The sequence below is a fragment of the Clarias gariepinus genome, chromosome 15 (assembly GCF_024256425.1).
Source record: "Clarias gariepinus isolate MV-2021 ecotype Netherlands chromosome 15, CGAR_prim_01v2, whole genome shotgun sequence".
Lineage (NCBI taxonomy): Eukaryota > Metazoa > Chordata > Actinopteri > Siluriformes > Clariidae > Clarias > Clarias gariepinus.
In genome coordinates, this window is record NC_071114.1 from 21,082,799 (window position 1) to 21,104,987 (window position 22,189).

Genomic DNA, 22,189 nt, shown 5'->3' on the forward strand with positions numbered 1-22,189 from the left:
TAAAATAATTAACACAAAAATATATAGTATAAATAAAACAAATAAACCTGCACTTAACCTTTAAAGAAAAAAAACCCAACAGATAAGTGTGTGTGTGTGTGTGTGTGTGTGTTTCTCTCTCTTGTGCTGCAGAGTGTGTGAGTTATGTGCGCGCGCGCAATTAGACACTGCGCCGGTTCACACTCTCTCTCGACCTTTAGTGTCTTTGTGTGTGTGTGTGTGTGTGTGCTCTTGAAGACATGCTCTTTTTTCAAGTCAGAAGTTATTAAATATCTTTGCTTGTATTGCAAAACACTCGCAGTCCGAGGTTTCACTGTAATATGTTTAAATAGCATTGATTTCTGTATTGTGTTGTATTTTTATTCTAGTAGCTGGTGTTAAAAATGTATCTCTACATTATAAGCCAATGTATTATGATGTGAGCTGCTATGGGCCATGAAGTCCAGGGCCACTTTTTGGTCCCAGTCCACCCCTGCCTGTGAAACAGGACTTCGGTGGAATCTGTGGTTTTCCATTAACAGCATAAATACATTATTATTGTAGTTATTATACAAATCTCTGGGGTTCCTCAGCAACACACAATGTCTATGTATGTGGGGACTCTCTCTCTCGCCAGTTATGGCCGTCTTTGAGCTTACATATGCAGAAGAGGGCAGATTGCACTTTCCCCTGAGTGTGTTATGCTACAAAATGACACCTTAAAAAAGCATGTTAAACTTTTATCATTCCCAATTTCTAGCTGTTGTATAATAGGGAAGAGCTGTCTGCTCAGAGGGAATCGAGAGCTGACCAAACTTAGGGAAAAAATCCCCCCTTAGGGGGAATAATCCCTGCTTCAGAGAAGATTGTACTATTTGCATGTTTCGTGGCACTAATATTAGCTTAGTCAAGGCTTTCATGTGTAGGCAGAGGATATTGTTATTCATCTGTTGGAACGATTCCAAGGTATAAAAATAGACACTTTTTATTGCCTTCCCTTATGGTTAAAAAAATTATAATTATTGCCTACGTGTGCAGCATTTCTTATAATAAAAACATTTTAATTCAAAGTTCTTGCTTGAACAAAGCTCCAAGCTTAAACAGCATAGGAATGTGAGCGATGAGGGTGTGGTCACCAGAGGTCAGTAACTTTGCTTAACTCATTTGCATAATGCAATGCATCTCTAAACTTAAGTGCCAAGAGCAGAATTCTCCCATAATTATAAGAACTGGGACAGAGGTATTATAACATTAAACATAAGGTTTGGGTTTTAAATAAAAACAATAAAAAATTAATAATTGGGGGGCGTAGTTACAGTACACAGAGTACACTTGTCCGAATAATTAGCATGCATTCAGTACAAATGATGAATATTTTAAACATTTTATTGTATATACAAGACTTTACTGTTATGCTTAAGAAACACTAAGGGTTTTCATGCAGTGATGATAAATGAGACCTCAGAATACTAGCACATAGACATTTGTATTTACTTGTGGCTTCATTTCTTTTTTATGTCTGTCTTGCATTTGTTCCCAGTTATTTACTGTATATTTATTGATAACAAGTCTCATCCAAAGAAATAAATAAAGCTAATTATTATCCCTGATCATAAAATAGAAACTGCAGTGGTCACATCCCTTTTATTTTTCAACCACACAGCCTGCAAGCATGGAGCATAAGTTTGTCTTTATCTCTTTCCTTAACTCCTAATTATTATTATTAATTTTTTTCATTTTGGCATGTGTGCAAAGAACAGAACTTTGGCTCAAGGCCTGGCAGCAACTATGGCACGAAGCCAGCAATCTACTGTCCCCGTGACCCTCAGGTGAACCGGCAACTAATCAACAGGCCACTCCAGGTCGTTTGGACAGGAGTGATTAATGCTGAAGAGCGTCCAGTGGAACAACACCCTTCTCTAAGCAATAGGCAGAGGAAGAGAGGAAGCGTGGATATGGTGTTTAAAAGAGAAATGTACTGTGCAGATGACATAAATGACTCACTTTAACAAGCACTTTCTGCCCCACGAGGCTTGATTTTGGCCGTCAGCTCGAGCTACCAGATAAGTGCTGCTTTTGTCCCTGCCAACACTGTGTAAAAACATCATGTCCAGACAAAAGCTCGGGAGTTTCAAGGGCACAGATCTTCGAAATTATCATTCTTTGCTTTTGTTTAAAGAGTAAGAAAAAAAAATTGAAGAGTGACCTTGAGTGGGTGAAAGGCACTACATTATAAAATATAAACTATTATTGTTATTTATATTCTAACAGCTGCCTTGGGCTCAACTCCGCTGATTTAGAAGACTCCCAAGTAGGAATTAAAATAAATATACTCTATGACGGAAGAAACTTTCCACTTGCTACATTACCGTCATGCTATCATTTATCTCACATCTTCTTAAGGGACACCGCACATGCACATGCATAAAATTTGTGATCATGTGATTATGTTCAGCTGAACTATCTTGGTATGAAAAGTAAGGAAAACATTTCGACTTAATGTCATGCCCCGTTTAGGCAATGCTAGCAGAGGGAGGGCCATCAGAACGCAGCACAAGCAGATGTCACCAGACAGTTTGGAGTTGCCAGGAATACCATTTCCAGGCTAAGAAACAGATTTTGAGCAATTGGTTCCACTGCTGATCGCTCTAGGTCTGGAAGGCCAAGAGTAACATGGCCAAGACAAGACTAATTTAATGATGTCTTTTGTAAAATTGAACAGAAAATGCTTAGTATTTAGCACTGTCGCCTTCACCTCCAGGTCCAGGGTTCAGTTCCGGTCTGTGTGCATGAGGTTTGCATATTCTCCCTGTGCTTGGTGGGTTCCACAGTCCAAAGACATGGAGATTAGGATCATTGGCGTTGCCAAATTGCCCTTAGAGTGTGAATGAGCGTGTACTTAAGTGTGCCATGTGATAGTTTGGCACCCCATCCCGGGTGTACCCTGCCCCATGCCCCATGCCCCATGTCTCCTGGGATAGGTTCCAGGCCCCCAGCAACTCTGAATACAGGATAAAGCGGTACAGAGTAAGTGAGTGAGTGATTGAATGGTACTGAATTGAATGGTACTGAATTTTATTTATTTATTTATTTATTCGACTAAAAATTATTGTTGTAAAAAAACTTATGTAACTTCTTTTGTCGAATGAAAATGAAATGCAATTTTCTTAGTTGTTTTCTTTGATTTGAAATGTCATCTTTTTTTGGCCAGGCAGTGTATGAAAGTGCAGACTTTAAGCTCTAAGGATACATAAATCTTTATTAGACAAATGGTGTAAAAATCCCGGCATTTTCTCCATGTGGTTCCCCCTTCTTTTTATATAAGTATACACATCTTAGAATGTGTATACATTTGCATCTCAATTAATTAGAATATCATAAAGTTGATTTATTATTTAATTTAAAAATTGAAGTGCGTGTTATATAGATTCATTACACACAGACTGATATATTTTAAGTGTTTATTTCTTTCAATTTTAATGATTATGGCTTACACCTAATGAGAAATGGAAAACCCAAAATTCAGTATCAGAAATTTAGATATTACTTAAGACCAAAAAAAAAAAAAGATTTTAACACAGAAATGTTAAATCTACTAAAAGAATGAACATGTACAGCACTCAATACTAGGTCAGGGCTCTCTTTGCAATAATTACTGTAGCAATGCGACGTGGCATGGAGATGATCAGTCAGTGACACTGCTGAGGTGTTATGGAAGCCCAGGTTGCTCTTAAAACAGCCTTCAGCTCTTCTGCATTGTCGGGTCTGGTGTCTCGCATGTCCCTATTCAAAATACCCCATAGATTTTCTAAGGCGTTTAGAGTTTGCTGGCCAATCAAGCACAAGGATACCATGGTCCTTAAACCAGATATTAGTAGTTTGGCAGTGTGGGCAGGTGCCAAGTCCTGCTGGAAAATAAAATCAGCATCTCCATAAAGCTGGTCAGCAGAGGGAAGCATGAAGCTCTAAAACTTCTTGGTAGACGGCTTTCCTGACCTTGGACCTGATAATACACTGTTCACTCCTTGTGAATCTCCCTCAAATTCTTGAATGGGCTTCATTTCACTTTACTCTCAAGGCTCCGGTTACCCTGTTGCTTGTGCACCTTTTTCTACAACTCTTTTTCCTCCCATTGATGTGGATACAGGACTCTGAACAGACAGGCTACTGAACCAGACTTTTTAAGACACTTGAAGCTATTTTGTGACACAATGAGTCACCAATATTAAACTTTTTTACAATATTTAAATTTTCTGAGATACTGATTTGGAGGTTTTCATTAGCTGAAAGCCATAATCATCAAAATTAGAAAAAATAAACACTTGAAATACATTAGTCTGTGTGTAATGAATGTATTAGTTACATTTTTTTTTATTACTAAAATAATATTTTCAATGATATTCTCATTTATTGAGATTCACCTGTATATATGCCTGCCAATAAAACTAGATCCATTGTGATGTGGCTGTTGGCCAAAACCTCAGGATTTTGAAATGCTTAAGTGTATATGGCTTTATTATATGCTTGGTTTCAGCCAAATGCCTCAAAACCTCATTGTCACATCGCCTGTGACATTGCCTCATTGTCCATCTGTACTTTACAGTGCAGATGGACAATGACCCCAAGTTAATCAAATGACCTGAATGTAATCAAGCAAGTATTTCAACACTTGCTGAATGCAAAACAACAGGCAGGAACTAATGTCATCTGAGTTATTCACAAAGCTTCTTAGAACTTTTTCAGAGAGCTCCTATCTTAGCCTAAAATGCCCTAGCTGGGAGTCTTAAGACTAAAAGTAATTTAGAAAATTCCTTAGAGCAACTTTGAGTGAGGAAAGTATAAAAACCTTTATCTTAGTGAGGGGGTGTGGTCGACCCCGTTGCTAGGGATAATGCAGCAATTCAAGGACTGTGATTGGTTGATAAAAAAATAACCTCTGACCTCTGCAAAGGTCTTGAAAGACACTCTTTGTGAAAATAGAAAACATATCATAATGTTTGTATAGACTAAATATATTAAAGTTAATTAAAACAGCCAAATGTTGAAAATATGTCTACTTTAGAAGCAACCAATTTCCACACAGTAGTTACTACATTAAAGTTCTTACATTTATTTACCATACTGATTTTATTATTACTTTTATTATACCATTTCAGATTGACGGAGGCAAAACGGCTAATAGGATTTCGTCACTAGGAGCAACTTTTAGGCTTTAGAAGCTTTGTGAATACAGGCCCTGATGTACAACCCTGCCAGAATATCACCTAAAGAATTATAAAAACAACATTAAGTGGTGTCTATAGATCACTGACCTTAGGCAGTCCTCATTTAAAAATGATTTATGATTGATAATTTGGCCAATTACTTTTTGGTGATTACATATAAAAAGAGCAGCAGTTTATATACCTCTTTACCAATCTGGATAAGAACATCCATAAAAGAAAACACCTGGGCCGTATTCACAAAGCTTCTTAAGCCAAAAAGTTGCCAAGTGACGAAATTCTAAGAAAATTCTTAGAATTATGACATTTTCTTAGAATTTTCCCTTAAATTTAGCATTAAATCTTAGATAGAAACATCTTAGCCCTAAAAACAGCTTCTAAGGAAAAATTGTTAAGAATAGAGAGGAGGACTTTTAAGAGGCTTAAGAGTTTCTATAGCAGAGGACAAAATGGTGGAAAGAAGAAATATTCTCCAAATACTGAACATAAAGATAAAAGAAAACACTGTTTTTTTGTCCAATTTGGTTTTCTTGTTTTACTTCCTTACATTTCTTTTGGATTGTTCGCTACATAATCTCCAAAAGTGCAACTTAAAACATGCAATTATGTAAATTGGTGAAAGGTCAGCCATTTTGCTCTCATCAATCTGAAATGGTATAATAAAAGTAATAATTAAATCAGTATGGTAAATAAATGTAAGAACTTTAATATAGTAACTACTGTGTGGAAATTGGTTGCTTCTAAAGTCAACATTTTCAACATTTGGCTGTTTTAATTAACTTTAATATATTTAGTCTATACAAACATTATGATATGTTTTCTATTTTCACAAAGAGTGTATTTCAAGACCTTTGCAGAGGTCATAGGTTATTTATTTTTTTATCAACCAATCACAGTCCTTGAATTGCTGCATCATCCCTAGCAACCGGGTCAACCACACCCCCTTCCTAAGATAAAGGTTTTTGTACTTTCCTTACTCAAAGTTGCTCTAAGAAGTTTTCTAAATCACTTTTAGTCTAAGACTCCCAGCCAGGACATTTTAGGCTAAAATAGGAGCTCCCTGAAAGAGTTCTAAGAAGCTTTGTGAATACGGGCCCTGCACTTTATCTTCACAATACATTTTTTCCTTTATACTGTGGAAGACAGCTAGAAAAGTAGCTAAAATAATAAGTTCCTCTATCCATGTGACTATAAATGAGACATGAGAAGTGACATGAAAACCCAAATCTTAAGCACTTTTCATAAAAAGCAGAAAAGGTATGTTCATTATTCCATGCATCCTTTATTCCATTTTACAGCAATACAACATCCAGAGGGTTGCTCTGAGGCAACAGCCAACATCAAGTGAGTAATAAATCTGTCTCACAGCACATTTAAGGCTTTCATTTCATCTGAAAAAACAAAAAATTACACTAGCACTTTTGTACCAACTATTTTTTTCTTATATTTTCGACATTATACTTGCATACAGTGTATACTTGATTCCAGTGTCAAAATCATTAAAAAGACTAAATACAGTTTCCTGTTTTACGTATCTATCAAGAGGAGAGATGATGTGTACAGTACGATTATCTCACAAACCAGCCTTAAAAGAGGTGTAAAGATAATATTAATAAGTACTGGAAAAGACCTTGTTTAAAAACGTCGGTATCAAAAGCAACAGCAGGGCTCAGTCAGGGCTGTGGTTTAGTCGTTCCTTAAAAGCAGTCTCCATCAAAAACTCCACGGGGGACAAAGGAGGAGGTTCAAACCTCATTTAGGACTTGTGGAGAAACACATCATCAGCATCATCCTGTTACACATGTTATTTTACATCAATACATAAAGTACGTTCAGCCCATTTGCTCAAACATAAAAAAAAAAAAAAAAAAGTGAAACCCTTCAAAACTTGCAACACAGTAATTGCAGCTACTTCGAATAAACCAAGTTCCTTCTTGTTAATTAAACCATTGTATCTTCTTAGTGTCTAGTGCTACCCCTGAATACATTAACATTTGCAAAGCTAGCACTGAAATATAAGCACTTGAAGCATTTTAGTGTTATCTTGTCTGTGTTCAGGGGTTACAGTCCTTTGGGGTCAGTAGATAATGTCATGAAGGAGAAGCAGCTGAAAAATCTGGGGGCGGGTGAGATGATTTTTGTGGCTCAATACGATTCACCTTGTACCCTTATTGTTTTGCCAGTTCAGTCTCACAGTGTGTTTTTTTTTTCTCAGTGGAAGAGTAGCAGCTAGTATTAACCTTGAGGAAAGCCTGCTTCCAAGAAATGATAGACAAAAAAAAAATGTTGGAGAGCATGAGGCTTACTGTAGCACTGGCGCCAAAACAGAGACCAAGTTTTATATATGAACACATTTTTTTTGTGGTGTGTATGCGCAAACAATGCCCTGATTCCTGTAGTAACACACAGCACCATCCACCAGAGCCAGAAACTATGTAGTGGTTTGATCAGTTACGTTCTCAGTGATAGTATTCCTTCACTTACTGGCTTAAAAAAAAGGAAGAAAGAAAGAAGAAACCTATACAAACAGAATGGCTCTGTAAAAAATTTGAGAGCAAATTCTCTTTTACACAAGTCAAGAAAATTCAATGGAATGCCTAGAGAAATAATTAAAACAAAACAACAAATACAAAAACAGTGGTCAACAACATAGCACAATAGTGCATCAATTTACTTACCCCTGTTGGGTATTTACATACACGCTAAAAAAAAAAAAAAAGCTAGACAAAACAAAAACGCAAAAAATGTAAAGTATGTGGTGCATTTAAAATTTTGCTTCATCAAGTAGAAAAGAATCAAAAAATAAAAATCGAAATGCAACAAAAAAAAGGCTTTTCCTCTTTTGCAGAAATGGAAAGGCCCTGGTTCCTTAATACCACCATATACACTTTAAAAGAAGAGTCCAGAATTTCCGTCAGCAAGTGCAAATCCTTGACGCTGATCCTCAGCTTGGTGTGTAAACAGCTAAGAGGAGCTCATCGCAGTGTGTGCCGTGATGTTGTACAGTGTGTTGCGGTGTGCTTTCAAGAGGTAGCCAGCTCGAAGGAGATGAACTGCTTGAGTCTCTCCAGGTACTGCGCGTACAGCTCGATGTCGTTGTGCCCGGCGCCCTCCACCCACAGCGGTTCTACCGCACGTGGGCATCGCTCGTAGATGGCCAGGCCGTGCGAGAAATCGATCACCTCGTCCTCCGTGCCGTGAATCACGAGGACCGGAGAGGCCACTTTGGACACCTTGTCAATGCTGAAGCAGAAGAATAAAAAAACAAAAAAAAGAGTCCAAGTTAGGACAAGGAACCTCTATACGGATAACACAAACTGTTTAAGACAAAATTTCCTGTAGAAAATAGACTAAAAAGCTTGTTATAGATATAATTCCTTAACATGAAGACCTTTTAGGACAGATTAAGACATGGGTAGTAAACAAGGGGGCCACTAGAATAGTAAACCTTCAAAGCTGAACCACATGGAAACTATTAAATCTACTAATCAAGTAAAAAAAAAAAATTATATATATATATATATATATATATATATATATATATATATATATATATATATATATATGAGCATATGTTTTTGCTCTATTTAAAGCATAATTATGTTTAGGAAATTCAGTAAGATTATACCATAATCCAATAAAACACTGTGGGGAATAAAAGTAATCGGGGTATTGCTTTTGATCTGTTTGAACATTTTCCACCTACAAATTTTACTGAGTGCAAGTTATTTATTTATTCATTTAAAGCTCCCTGGAGTGTCCACTTGTCCATTAACAAATATGGACATGTATGCTATTTTAATTATCAAAGTCATGGATCACAATGGCAGCAACACATCAACACCACAACTGCCATAACTGCTTTATACATATAATGACAACAAATTAAACTTCAGTCTCCATCTCTGCATTTATTAATAATTAAAATAATAAATCTTTAGCGTTAAAGAAATGATGTGTTCCATCTGCCCATGCCTCAAGACATCCAAGACTGAAGCCATAAAACTTTTATACTGCTGTGTATCCTTTTGGCATATTAATTCAACACTCCAAAAGGCTAATTAGTGCTTAGCATTTATAAAGCATATGTATCCTGAACAGGGGTGGATTAAGATTAAATGTATAGACAAGCTTAAAGGAATAATAAAACTACAGGTTAAAGGAAGATGTTGTATCCCTCGGTTGATTACATACTCGAAAATACTGACTAAAGATGGGCTTGGTGCAACAGGGTTTTTTTTGTGTGTGTGTGTGTGTGTGTGTGTGTGTGTGTGTGTGTGTGTGTGTGTGTGTGTGTGTGTGTGTGTGTGATGCGTCGCACCAATAAGTATATTAGCTAAATATCATAAGTTTATTCCACTTGGCTGCAGTGAAAAGAAGCATTGTGATAGAAAGGGGATGAATATATTTGAATCAAACATGCAAGTCTCAGCCTTTCTGTATCTCTGGAATAGACCGGCGGGATTTTGACAGTTTTCCGCCAGCCCGTTTTCAGACACCACAACGTTACAAGTTCGTTCAGAGACATGTAGCCTGTATTTTAGATGGCATTTAGTCCAATATGACATGGTGAATCATTCGTTCCTAGCCTTTGCTCCTTGACTCCAAAGGTAGAACACGCTCTTAAGCCGTTTTCCATGCAGCACTTACAAAAAAAAAAAAAACCTTCACAATTCCTGAGACTGGAAGGTCTCTGAAACGGTGCCCACCCCTGCCTATTTTTACCATAGTGTAGCTAAAGTAAAACAGGCTGGTCGACTTCGATCACTACTAGTCTAGCCAATGGAACAAAAAAAACACATTGTTTTGTTACATCCATATATCTTTCACGACCACACAAGTTCTCACTTTTTTTCCCCTCTTTTTCTCTCTTTAATTTCTTCTCTCTGGCCCACTGTTTCTGGACGCAGTGTTAATATTCCAATCCATGTCACGCTGCCGCCCGAAAAATCCACAGAGAGAGTCGCGTCATTAAACTTTCATACATCCATTCACAGTTTTCCTCCTGCCACACACAGCTGTGAATCTAGAATTTGGCAAACTGAGAACCAGCGTCTGGAACGGATATCTGTGGCCAGCTGGCTAGATCTGCAGGGACAGGAGTGGTTTGTCAACTCATCTATCCAAAGGGATATGTTCATGTGATCTTGAACCTGGAAATGTGTTAAGCTGATTAGAAACACGGATGCAATGGAAGTAAAGGATTTATAGTAGATTCATCACTGTACGTGGCGGCTCTTCAAGCGCTACACGAGGGCAATCTGAAGCCATGAGCTTCAAAACAAGTACAGATTATAAAAAGAAGTCTTCAAAAACATCAGGAGTAAATCAGGGAGACAGCTCTTTCAAAATACGTCCTATAAATTTTCCAGTAGTAGCAAGACAAGGTAGCAGGATGATCAATTCCTGATGACACAATATGCGTTTAAAATTCATGTGTAAGGATAAAACAAACAACAATATTTTTGTTTTTAGCCCAAATCAACACTCAATTTTATTATAGACACTTTTATCTTATGGCAATGACATTATGTTCTGTTTGGAAAATGTAATATAGACAAATACAGAAGTGGACAAGAAATAAATCAATTAACTAGCCCAGTGGGCAAGTGAAATCTCCAAAGTGCTGCCCAGTCCCATGGTTTGGTTGCATGGAAATTTAATTTACTAGGATTAAATCTACTCTCACAGTGTGATGAAGAAGGGACATGTAGTTAGCTAGTTAGATGCATTAATACAGTTACAAACAAGAATAGAAATTTCTGCCCAAGTGCTGACTCATGTGTCATTATTATCCCTTCGCATCTCTGACAAAAGCTCAGCGGGTTGCTGTCCAACATCACATCACACACAAAGGATATTATTTCACTAGTGTCTATTTCTCGACATACCAAACTGTTGGGTGATTCCATGCTTTGCAAGCTAAGAGTTATACATCAGGTTTTTTTTTTTTTTTACTTTATACTCATAGTGGCCTGTGTTTCATACCTGCATCTTACTGAGCAGAAAAAAAGGTTGCATGGAACTTGTGCAAATTAATTAATCCTTTGGTTTTCTCTTTTTTGAATATGACAAAAACAGCCATTGCTGAATGGCTAACTTGCTGAGTAACTATTCAAAAAAATAAATAGAAATACATCAACAGTAAATCTCGTCTCCAGTGCTGAGGCTACGGATTATCCACCACTACAGATGGTATTTTCATTCTAAGCTGCAGCTTGCCACATCTAGAAAGCAGCACTGAGGACTGTCTAAGGTTCTTTATTTTGGACCTGGTAATGTGGAGCTGGTAACATGCCACTTTCTTGGGGTGATTCAGAATATTCATCCCCCCTCCAAGTGTTCCGAGAAGATTTTAAGTATAAAATCAACAAAACACTTGCGGGTTTTGCAAAAGTAGAATCTTCACAAGTTGTGTAAACTTTAGTCAACTCATCCGTTTTAATCATACCACGCACAACACATGAGAATGAGGGCTTTGCAGGTTGAGCATCATCTTACTTTAATAGCTGAACTATGTCTGAACTATGCATTATGTTTAGTGTTTGAAACTATGACACTAAGAATAGAGCAATAGCACATAGATATTTCATCAGTGCATAGACTTGGGTTGCCATATTTGGAAACGAAATTTACAAAAGCACAAAATGACCAAAAAAGTAAAAGATGGCCGAATAAAACATTTTAAAAAGCTCTTTTATTCTAAAGCTTTGATTACAGTGTCCAAAGTCAATTTAAAGTCCATTTATGGGATACCATGGTCATTCAGGCCATCAGCTGGCTTCATTTTGTAGCCACATATTTTTGCCGAGTTACCAACTGAAGCAACCCCAGATCATAACACTGCCTCCACTATGCATGACATGTGCATCACTGTGTGCTTCCCTTCCGACCCCGACAGACCCACCATGCTATAATGGGGTCAATCTGCACTCATCGTTATAGACGTTAAAGCAAGGAAAATCACTAGCAAACTGAACCCTTTCCCTCATTATTTTCACTAAAAAGGGGTTCTCTCAAGGCGGTTTAGTCCCTATCCTACGAGTTCTTGTTACACTGTGTGGAATAGCGCTCACTAATAAACATAGCTGTGATTTTAACTCTAGATGTTTTTACAATGCGACTTCAATCGTCTAAGTGATAGTCCTCTATGATTTTTTTTTTCCAACTGCATTTCTTACAAGAAGGTGAAGGTTCAGTACAGTCCTTCCAGGGTTTAATAAGGCGTTGGCTATTTCTTCGCCCAATTTCAGTCATTTCAGTTGTTATTTAATTGTTGTTGCTTGATGTGGACCAACAATTATTTATTTTTGGCCAGAGGGCACATGTCTCAAACCCAATCCTTGTACTTAACTTTGGAGTACTTCCAAGCCAAAGATCAAATAAAACAGGGATATACTGTAAAGGAACAAGTAAATGAGCACTAGGATATGGCTGATTGATTGCTGTGACAGTCAGTCATGGACAATTAAATGTTACACTCTCTTACACTGATTCCCATGGCAACGATAAACCGAGCAAGAAGGTGGCACTGCTGTTGCTATTGGTGATGATACTGTTTATAATAAAAAAGTAAAGTGCACCTCAGAGATGCAGCAGAAGAAAAAAGGCAGGAAATATGAACAAAAGTACAGACAGCCTTAAACCCGTATAGATCACATGTATTTGCGCAATATGTGGCTGGTCTAGCTAGCCAACAATCTGGGTCACAACTTTTTTTTTTTTTTTTTTCAGGCCTTCCACAAACCAAGTAAGTCAATTTTTACACCTGAAGTTATTTAACTGTGCAAGTGTCTTACATGATGCATATAAATAAAAATAGTTTAACTGGAGTTCTGTGTTTTCAATGTGAACATTCTGATCTCTGAACATCGACCTTGTCCAAGTGGCTTTATTTTATCTTACAAGTACTTCAACTAGATTTGACGATTTGCGGTGATTAAGAATAAATGCATTCCAGTTCAGCATTGCAGCCTAATAATTTCTTCTTTTTTTTTGCAGTTGGGTACTATAAGTCACGGTTTTGCTCAGAGAGGACCATGTATTCATTTATCATATTTCTGAAGCCCCAGAGAGCCTACACCGTATGTTTATTTTGCAGGGACACGATTATGCAGAATGAAAGACCCTTTACTGAGAAAGAAACCAGGGATGCACACCATATGTGTAAAGTATCAGTAATTGATCTCGTTGGGTTTATATTTGATTTTAACAAATGTAAGTGAAAGATGTCATGTATATTCTGCGTTTATTTGGTACCTAAAATAAGGCGTGTGTCTGTGGGGTTAGCAGTTTTAGCACTACCAGCATAAATAATGGCACAGTGTCCTTTGACACGAGGTCTGGAGTGGACTGAACATAGAGTCTTGTCTTAAACTGTAAACCCGAACTATTCTACACAGCTTAACGGCAGGGGTGGCTCAACAGGTAAAGCAGGTAAAGTAGTAGTAAGGTTTGTGGTAATTAATAACGCTTCTTCGTTTAACCATTACAGGACATAAGATCATGTGGCTTTCCAACATACAAAAAAGAACTTTTTGCACCAATATTTCAAATATTCTAGATACATAGCTTTAAATGCCAGTTGTAGTTTTAAATTGTAGGCACAGCTCATGACAATCATTGCGGAAAGTCTTAATTTATGGTTATGTACTATAATTCAAAACTCATTATTTAATGTAGTTAATTAGTTATTAGTGAACTATGGAAAAATTTGTTGATGTAGAATCTTCCCTATTTACATGGAGATGCCAAATCAATCTAACTAATTGATCAAATAATGGTAATATTTTTAAACTTATTTGCACTATTATCCTAAAATTGTAAACATTTATTAAAAAAAAATAAATAAAAATATTTTGGGATTTAACTTTTTTTTTTTCTTCCCACCCTCATTTGTTGCATTTCTTACTTCTGTTACCTTCGTGCCATAAAGTACTTAGAACTGCATTTAAAATATATAAAAGGTGTTACAAAATAAATAGTTATTATACCAGACTTCTAACTTAAGCAGCATGCCTTGGGTTTTTTTGTTGCCCTTGTACACAATGCTGTTGAGTGCAGCAGCTGTGATCAGAGCTCTGGAGTGAGTCATCACAAAGTGGCTGACACAAACCACATGTCTTTCTCTGCCTCTTTTGTGCTGACTCCCTCTTGTTCCAATCGCATGGGGATGCAAATTAATGATCGCTATTGCTCCATTTAAATCAAAGCAATTCACACACGCTTACAGTGTTTCATTCTTTTTTGATTGATGGATAGAGGTCTGGCTTTCCAATTCATGTCTTTGCTAGTGGCTCATTATGTTAGTAATCGGTATTGTAGTGTGCGTGGCAAACAGGCCTACCATGTACCAGAATCCATAAGTTATTAGTCTAACAGTCACAAAATGTTCTGCTGGAGAGGGCAAACCTGATTTTGAGTCATATCTTATTTAAGAGTGGACTGAAAGGAATAAATAAATCTAACATTTTCCACAGAAATCAGACTAAACCTATATTTACAAGTTATTTTTATCGCCGTCACCACTGCCTTTATTTTGTGGCAGCTTGAAATTCACAATCCATTTGTCATCAGTTTGAATACACTTCGGTATTTCAAGATTATTTGTATAAGGGCATTTTTGCGATGTCAATCCCATATTCTGGGGGCACTTGCATGTTTTACAAGTAATGATAACTTTGGTTCTACATGACATGTCAAAAACCCTTCAAAGCTGCTTGAGTTTTAAGGCTAATCCTTGTGTGTGTAATTTCGTTTTATAAAAAAAGCAGACCGTTTATTGTGCAAAACAACTCTGTAGAGTATGTGCAGCATTCAGTGCAGTTGTTACACCGCAATCGTGTTTCCGTCTCAGAATAAACAGGTACAGGAGCGGTAAGAGGGAACTATCCGCTACTAGTTAATCGAATCAGGGATGGAAGAAGGGCAGATTTAATTGAAATTTTTTTTATAGGGTGCGCAAACATGCTTGGGCGGCCATCAATATATTTGGGAGGCCAGAGTAAACTCTGTGTGGGGAAATACTGCCCTGCATTACACCTCCTGTGATGTGACTATTGCGCATTTGCACATTACGATGTCCACGCTGAAACAATGTATCGTGCAGCCCTACTTTAATCAGCAATAGTCATACACTGAACTGAAACAGTCACGCAAACCTGTTCGAGCAGGATAGTGCCTCTTTGTAGAAAGCAAACTCCATGGAGACACAACACAGGGAAAACAGGAATGCCAGCTGCATCCTAGACCTTCTTGCCCATTATTAGTGTCTGCTCCCACCAATAATCTTGTGGCTAAATCAGCATATACCCCCATAGAAGAAAAAAAAACTAAAAGGTGTCCAAATACTTTTGGAAGTAAGCAGTAAGTAATCATGTGTTAAGCAAGCGCTTCAATTTACTTTTTTTTTTTTATTTATTTAAAAAAAAAAACACTAAAAAAAGGCTTTTCTGTATTTGCTGCAGGCACAAAGAATTATCTGTACATTGGCTTTTTTTGGGTATGCTTAGTGAGATGCTAATGATAAACAGACACGTCTGCTGCAAGAGAGCAACCCAGAGTGCAGCGGACTAACTGCAGGATCAGCTTTAGAAAGGAAGAAGCATTAATCCTAAAAGCCTTGAAGCCCTGACCAGTTGCTGTGCTGCAAATACTTTGTGTTGCAGTCATGCGAGTCCAACCGACATAAGCATGCTTATTTGAGATATCTGCAGTCCAATTCCGTGCAAATGTCGTTGGTATGGTTCCAAATTAAGGCTAAAGTTGCCAATGCTGCTTGACTTTTCCAGAGTAATAGCCTTGATTCAACATTACTGAACCTTAAAAGAACATTTTGTAAAAATGCAAAGAGAGAGCATAAAGAACTTTATTACATAGACCCGAGTATGCATCGCATGCGTACATCCTGCAATACACAGTAATCACTTGAGCATTCAGCAGTGCCGAGACTTCTTCATTCATCCAGGACCGCGGAGAAAAGCCGAGACAGTCGCGGAAGAGGTAAAAAGGCACACGGGCAGGGCACAGGGCACCTTTAAATTCGCCAGCAGAGCACAGAAAATCTGCTTCCAGAATTAACATTACGTCCACTTCCAGCAGTGCAGACAGCAATTTAATATCACGCTCTGCTGATGGAAGAGGGGAGTAAAAATGGAGGAGGAGAGCTGGCTGTGAAAATGATAGTAACATCTAGCTATTTGCAGGAGCAGTGAACTGGAGTATGCGTTAAAACAATGAACATTTTAGAAATTAAATAACGTAATAGATGTGTGGTGTACATAAGCGCAATAATGAAAAATTTGAGAATCAAACTTTGTCACACTGTCATTTTGCAATCATGTTATCAACGGCAAAATCAAGAGGAAATCCATCTGGTGCATTGAGCTTGTGCGGGACCGACACACACGCAGAGAATATAAATGGAAAAATGTTGCATGCGTCAAGGATATTGCAGGGTCAATGTAAAAATTCTTAATTGATGCCAGTAGGTTATTTCAGCCCTGGTAAAGGGAATAGTCTCTCAACAACTCTACTAATCCACTGGCACTCCTCAGCAATCTAAGTGACAAAGCACTACACAGTCATTTGGAACTCTTACAAAGCACGCTCACAGAAAGATTAGAGGGGAAGAAAAAAACAAAAAAAAAAAAAAAACGTATTTTGCCTTTAACTTTCAGACAGGTAGCAGAGTAGTAGTTGTTGGCCTCGGTCAAGTGGTGAAATCCGGTTCTCCATTATCTCCGTTTAAATTATTAAAGCCAGGCTCAGTAAAAATCTATAAGCCTTTGTATGATATGAAGAATCAGCACACTCACTTGGACAGGTAACCTTAAGGTAGTGCCAGCTCTGACTATAGTTTCTATTTCTATGACTATGGCAGTGTGGCGTAAGCTGTCCGGCTTAATAAACTGTCTAGCCCAAAAACAAACAAAAAAAACAAAACAATCTCAAACAAAATCCAGGGCGTTTTAAAATTTTGCTGGACCACTTTAGCTTTGATTCTGGTATGCATTCACCATAGCATTGTTTGAAGAACCTTACAAAACATTTATTCCTACCCAAAACTGCCTTGATTTTAGGAAAATATCTTCCAGTAATCAAGGAAGAGTCAAAGAACTCCATCTCAAGCGTTTAAGTGATCTCCATTCATGATTTGTATTTCAGACATTTCTTTCACAAAGGTGACGTTTAGTCCTATTCCTCCAGATTTAAATAATCTGTTGGGCAGTTCCAGTAATTTCTCCTTTAGATGATTTCTTTTGTTTAATACAGGCCAAGAACTTGACTCCTGAAACACAGATAACTACTTTTCCATGTCTTTTGACTCACTACTCACTTCATTTAGGGTTAAAATAATTATATTAACATAATAAATCACTACAGTGCATTACATAGAAAACCGATTGGATTCCTCTTCTGCTAAGGGTTATATAGCGTTGCATGGAAATCTGTGTTAGAAAGCCCATGTATAACAGATCAAACAGCTCCAAGCTTATTCCTGAATGATCAAGCAAACCAATCTAGTGAAGTCAATTGGAAAATGTAAATTATTACCTGTAGTTACTCATTTGTTTTGGTGCTTTATTCTATGTGTAAAGGAATAATAGGACCTTGGGTCTTTAGTTGGCCTTGAAGAGAACTTGGTTGCTATGGCAGCTGCTGCAAGTGGAGGGGTGGGTTTCATTATCAGAGTTATTACACAAGTTCATTTAAAACCTGGTGGACAGAAGATTATTTGTGAACTGGTTACCAGAACTTCATTGAAAACAGCCACACACACTCTACCCAATGATTAAAAATTTGGCTCCTATTATTTATTTGGTGAAGTACTAGTGTTTTTTGTTAGTTAAACCAAAGTTCAGGAAAATCACACATATGTAAAACTACTGGAAAATAAGTAGTTCTGAAACCAGGGATTTGATGCCCAGGCTATTATTATAATTTTTTACTTTATTTAGCGGGAAAGTATAGCCCAGTATTTTGTAAATAACTAATTGTGATTTACAAAATAAACATTTGTTAGTGTATGTTTAAATGCAACATGGTTTATGAAGGTGTAATGCACCTCAGAGCTACAACAACTTTCTTATTTGATTAATTATATTAGTGTATGGATGAGGGGCAACCTTTCCACAATCAGGAACATGCAGCTGTGGAAACACCGGAGGAAGTCTGAAGAGAGCGGTGATCATGCTTAACACACAGTAACCTTTTATGCAAACATATAATTTAAAAATGAAGTCAATAGCCAGTATCAAATGGTTATTAAAATATAAAAAACATTTTAAATAGCAAATTTTAAACAACTGATAATACTGCTGTGTTTTTTGCTGCCGCCCGAGTGCCCTTAGTTAATCACAGCTGTGCTAATAGCCAGTATGACTATGACTATGCAAATGCAATATTGCTCTTTACAACAGCTCTATAAACAAGAAAATAATGGAGTATGTGACATTTCGGACACTGTGGCCAAACCATTCTCCCCCCCGCTCCTGAAACTAGATGATGAAGAAGCCACACTCACCTCCTAACACACTGACAGCTGGCTCTCAGTGACGTGCATTCTGTTAAGAACACACCTGGGAAATTTGGCATCCTCCCTTTTTCATCTTCAGCTGATGAGCTTTAATTTTTTATTTTTTTTTTTAAAGCCATAAGCTATATTCCTGAACCATATCTTTTGCCATGTCAGCTAATGTTGTAGGCAAGACTCTTGAAACAAAAAAGTGGAATCTTCACAGGCAAATTAGGGAAAAGCTGTGCAATACACAAGGTGAAACATCTTAGTGCTGTTATTGAAAATATTGGCACCCTTGGAGCACTGCTAGACCAATCAAATTAATTAACTAGATCAAAAGATTGGTTATAATGTTAAAATCAAGACTGAATTTTCATGTTAGTTAAAATAAATGCTCTTTTTTTTTAATCATCTTTTTGTCAGTGGATAAGGGAAAAGAAATAATCAAACGACTGTTACGAGATTTATAAACGGTATGATGACCCACCTGGGGAAAGCATCAAAGCAGTAGGTTTTGCGGGTGTCTGCAAAAGCTACGCGCAGTCCAGACATGAGCGGAGAATGCAGGATGACTGCTGCACACTCGTACCGTGCTGCTAGGTCGACCGTTGGCACCGTACCAATACTCTGCCCATACAGGATGATGTTCTCTGGGGTCACACCGTATCTGCAGGCCAAGATGAAAAGAAAACATTTGATCGATCTCTTTCACTAATGATAAATCACATGAAATGTTAGCACTGCACAATTCACAGGTAATACGTATTTATATGTTTATATTGCTAAATACCCATTACAAATGTAAAAATTATATTTCCTTTAAATTCGCAATGTTTTGTCTGTGGTCATGACAGCTGTAAAATGCTACAAACCTTTGAATCACACTGTTGCTGCACTGATTTAAATACATTGCATCAATTTGTAATGGAAAATGTATTTTGTCCCCCTCATTAACTTCTGTTTACATTTACTCGTGAAGTATATGGTCCTAGAAACCTCACAACCTTCCCATTCACTCCAGTCATACGTGACTGTTTACTTGTTAAAAAGAGAATATGGTTGATGAAGTATATTCAGGCTTAAAGAAAGATGGAGTACATTTCATTTGTGATCAAAGTTACTGCTTAATCAATGGAAGAGACACGTGTACCCAGTCATGGGTCTATGGACGTGGCTCTAAAGGCTATTCTTAAGCTGCCCCCGCCCCGCCATTGGCGATGATTGCCGGGTGTGCGTGCGCGTGCGTGTGTGGGTCTGGCAGCAGTGAACCATGTCTATAATCTGACCTACATGCGAGCTGCTCCTTGCTGAGGGTAAGCCCTTTGGAAGATGAAACCAGCTGGAGCACAACACAGCCACATTCTCTCACTCATTCTGTCCGTCTCTCGCTCGTAGACACACATGTACGCGCATGCATGGCAGGCAGCACAGAATGTCCTGCTGAAGTGTGTCCAAGTATCTGAACTCAACAAGACATCAACATCTAATCAAGAATCAACCAGCTAAGTGCAAGGATGTTTCTTATTCTCCTCTAAGGAGAAAAAACAAGTGGAAAAGTTCCTAAAATGGGCTATACCAAGTTGGTTCAGGTTATAAAAATGGAAAACCAAAAAGGATGGGAGATTTATGAGAGTGTATAATTGCCAGTTTGACTGCTCTCTCGAAGTGGAGCGTGGTAATGCACAGAGTCACGTTCAGTCATGGCATACTGGTCATTCATCTGCAGCAAGACCATTTTATTCAAGCTGGTGTAACTCGGGGTACTTTCACACACACTGCGCTTAAAAACAAATCCAGCAAAGATTTCCACTTTAGTGTGAATTTAGGCTAATGTGGACCAAAACAACCAGGTCTAGTTCCAAATGAACTTAAGTCAGTAATATAGAACGTAATCCGACCACTGATAGTTAATTGAATACATGGATCAGTTTTTATTTAAGAATCAATTCAAAGCTTTTAATTAATATTTTGCCCCCACAAATTATTACAACATTAAATTGTCTAAAATAAACATTCCTTAAAAATAAACCAAAGATTTTGCAGAAAATAGTTTTCAAAAATACTCCTATTTTGCTTGTGTTCAATCACCTGCCTTAAAAGCTAAAGAAATCAAATTCAGTAGATCAATTATTCAGAAATTAACACCCAATTACAGAATGTGAACTGTTTAAGAAAAAGCTATGCTGAATTTTGTTGATGTAGCTATTTGCGTGCTGCTCGTTCTGACTAACCACCACCTGCTGCTTTACAGGCTAAAACTATTACCATGTGGCTTAATTTGTGTACACGGATAACGGGGGATTTCCAAACAACTATTCACATTGCAGGGAGAATTTTCTCTGTGTTTTGGTTTTGGGCAACTCCCACCCACGAGCCAGGTCTCATGTGTAACAGCTACCAAAGAGAAGGGCTGAAACAAGTGTATCTACTCAGACACATCAAGCCAGATTTGCTTCTGTTTGCTCAGTAACCACTCCTAAGGCGAATACAATCAACCCTCTTCCTCATAGATTGGCTAGTGTCACTGTGACTGACCAGGTTTGCCATGCTCCCCAAACAGAGCACAGCCAATGCTCTATTGCACTCCTGGCCATGAACGGCTGTTGCATTGCCAGGATACAAACTCAATCTCTAGATGACCACCAAGGCACTTTTCTGTTTGACTACCCAAAGCACAAAAAGACAAAGCTGCGGCTTTGTAACCATTATTGCCGCTTTACACAACTATCTAATCATCTATTTAACTAACAGTTATTGTGATTTATGAGTTCTTAGCCCTACATGTCCTTCTATTAATCTTTTCGGTTTGTTTGACAACAGTACCGTGTTAAAAATAACAGATGTAAAACAGATTTGTTTAGATTCTGACGAAATGTTGTTTGTTGTTCAATCTTCAGAGTTGCTAAATGGGACTACTGTAATACAAGTGTACAAGTATACAAGAATACGTTAGGGTTGGGTTCTGCCTCACATCAAGTTTTTTCTCTCCTTTTAAGCATCTGCCAAATGAATAAGTGAAAATCATTACAAGCAATATAGTAAGAAAAGCACCGAAATAATTTTTGCCAGCCGATTGACCTTCTCTAGACAGGCTCTACATCATACAGAGAGATAAACAAAGCCATGATTTTTGTCTAGCTGAAATCAACCCTGCAACCCGGGGGTCTGGGGATGAAAAAAAAAAAAAAAAAAAAAAAGGCCTATTTATGGACAGTGTGAAGGCCGATGGCAAGCAGTGATACCAATCTCTCGTATCATTCTCAACATGACTAATCTATTCCCACATTTCCAGCTAATCAGGAATTGATCGCAAAGCCAATTCGGAAAATTACAGTTCTATGGGGAAGGTCAAACAGGATGTGCTGAGCTTGAGTCACCCATGCAAAGAGCTTTTTTTTTCTCCCTCTGGGGCGGAAAGCTACTGAAAGTGTGCACGTACAGAGCCCAGTTGAAGATGCTGTTTTCCATA

At 37.7% G+C, this 22,189-nt stretch overlaps 1 protein-coding gene across 1 annotated transcript in view; it reads right to left on the reverse strand.

The window, feature by feature from the left end:
* Positions 1-6,463: 6,463 nt before the first annotated feature.
* Positions 6,464-22,189, reverse strand: part of abhd17c (abhydrolase domain containing 17C, depalmitoylase) — a 45,770-nt gene continuing 30,044 nt past the window's right edge. Inside the window, exons 2-3 of the mRNA XM_053512716.1 lie at positions 19,208-19,387; positions 6,464-8,444 (exon numbers count right to left, since the gene is read on the reverse strand). Coding sequence (XP_053368691.1) covers positions 8,225-8,444; positions 19,208-19,387 — 400 coding nt within the window. The 3' untranslated portion in view covers positions 6,464-8,224. The remainder of the gene's footprint in view (positions 8,445-19,207; positions 19,388-22,189) is intronic.